This window comes from Beauveria bassiana, assembly GCF_000280675.1.
Source record: "Beauveria bassiana ARSEF 2860 unplaced genomic scaffold BBA_S00073, whole genome shotgun sequence".
In the NCBI taxonomy this organism is placed as follows: domain Eukaryota; kingdom Fungi; phylum Ascomycota; class Sordariomycetes; order Hypocreales; family Cordycipitaceae; genus Beauveria; species Beauveria bassiana.
Window position 1 is genome coordinate 52,771 of NW_007930908.1, and position 2,170 is coordinate 54,940.

The 2,170-nt window shown below is 52.9% G+C and overlaps 1 protein-coding gene across 1 annotated transcript in view; it reads left to right on the forward strand.

The window, feature by feature from the left end:
* BBA_09907 (uncharacterized protein) overlaps positions 1 to 435 on the forward strand; it is a gene marked incomplete at both ends in the record, with an annotated part of 987 nt that extends 552 nt beyond the window's left edge. Inside the window, one exon of the mRNA XM_008605004.1 lies at positions 227 to 435. Coding sequence (XP_008603226.1) covers positions 227 to 435 — 209 coding nt within the window. The remainder of the gene's footprint in view (positions 1 to 226) is intronic.
* Positions 436 to 2,170: the final 1,735 nt, after the last annotated feature.

Here is a 2,170-nt window from a genome sequence, read left to right on the forward strand (position 1 = left end):
GCTGTGTTATAAACAGGCCCTGCCCCCAAGCGTCACGTGAGATCTTTCTGCATCTCACGGGGCGGCGTGGTGAGAGTCCCCCGGCCAGTGATTGGCTCTCGAGTCGTACGGGTAACCTGACCCGATTCCCTCAGGTACTTGTACAGCGTACCCACCAACGATGCAACTAACGGTTTGGGACAGAATCCAGTTCCTAGGGTTTGTTCCAATTTTTAATACCACGCAGTCCAAAAAGACTATTCCGCAAGCATGGCCATCCCCGACGGGGCAGACCAGTCAAGTGTAACGCCTCGTCTATACGAGCGCCCAACAAAAGCCCGCCTACTCGTAGACTGCTACGACAGCGATGGTAGCGACTGCAACGATAGCAGTGACAGCGGCATCGACACCAACGGCCGACAGAACGATAACCCAAACCCGAGGCCAGTCTCATGAAGGTGAAACCACCGCCACGTAGAGCACTCGTCAGAGCTGGAAGACTCCCATGGGAGCGAGGGGCCCGCTTGGCAAGCCGGCAGGTCACACATAGTGTCAAATGGTGGCCACTCTGACAATGACAGCATCGCAAACTCAGGTATACCCGCTCAGATTAAGGCATCCAATAAGCTGGATCACACAACACTGGCTGGCAGTGAATTTTTATACCCATGGTACAGTACTCATGGCTTTCTATCTTTTCAAAGGCTCCTCCATTTCGCGAGGCTTGACGCGGGTGAATGCAGGCGCCTTTGCTCCATGACGTAAGAATATCTGGTGCACATGAGTGAGGTTCACAGTGTAGGCATGAATCTCCAATGTAAAGCAACCACACGATACCATTATAGCAAGAGTCCTCTAGCCAATCGTAGCCGCATGTCAGGGTATGGGGGAGATCATTAGTGCGCTACGCAGGAATAATCTCGATCGGTGAGCGGCCTAAGGCACAGGCACGGTGATGGCGATCGAATGATATGTATCCGCGGGTGGGCTTCTTTAAGACACTGCCTTGGGGAGATCAGATGTCCATGCAGCCCCGCCACCGGCCGGTCATCAGTTTTGCTCGCATACTACGCTGAAGATCATTAATTACCAGCGAGGGGCAGATGTGCAGGGCCACGGTTTGGTGACTAGGCGCCACCGGCAGATTGCCAGAGGCTAAAGCTCCTTTGCCGACTGCAGCCGATCAACCTCCAGCTACCTTATTTCTAGCACTGAATTACAGAGGCAAAGCGTCGCAAGCAACACGGAGACATCAAAGAAAGTATAGGCGCGCCAGTGCACGGAAAACCAAGAGGCGGCAAAATAGTGGGCATAGGTACGAAGCATGGACAGCCAATCAGTACGCTATATCTAGATATAAACGCAAAGCTAGGCAGCACTGAAAATCCTGTGCGGGCTGCTGAGCGACCTGAAAAGAGCGAGCTCTGGAGAACCAAGGGCTTGGGGGTTCAAGGGTAAATTCGAAGAAACAGGCTGACCACAGATACTGTGGCTGCTGGAGGTAGGAGATCAGATGCCAAGGTGGCATCATGTTGTCGGCAAGGTGGCAGAGATCATTAACGAGCTGCTGATCCCAAAGGACGAAGTGGTGGTGCTACAAGGTACATCGAGCAAGGTACCTGAGAAGGGGAAGCTCCTGGGAACAGTGGCATTTTCGGGGCTGGGGGGCAAGGGTATTTCGAAGAATTCACTCATCCGAAAATGCCCTCCCACCAAAATTGCTGTAGACTAGTGGTAGCCACAACAGGAGGATACCTCTGTACAGGTAGCTTCGGTGGTAGGGACCCCTGTCAATGCCAAATTCAGCGGCTCTGGTCCTGATTGCCAGCTGCCTAGCCCGAAGATGCTCACGACAGACCCATGCATTGTTGCAACATGACCCAAAGCATGGTGCGTTGAATAGAAGTCGAAAATGGACATGTTGGGCTTTCTTTCAAGCATCCTCGTCACATAAACGCTAAGTTTGGATGACAACCTTAAGCTGCAGCTGAATTGAATCAGACGGCTGGTCCGCTGCAAGTCTGCGCATTTGCCTAAAGGCAACAAGTGGGTGGCGCACCCTCGCACAGCGAAAGAGTCCAAGCTACGCAGCTTACGGAGTCCAAGTCGCTCTTCCATTCTGCGAGGCTTGACGCGGTTTGATGTAGGTGCCTTTGCTCCATGACGTAAGAATATCTGGCGCACATGAGTG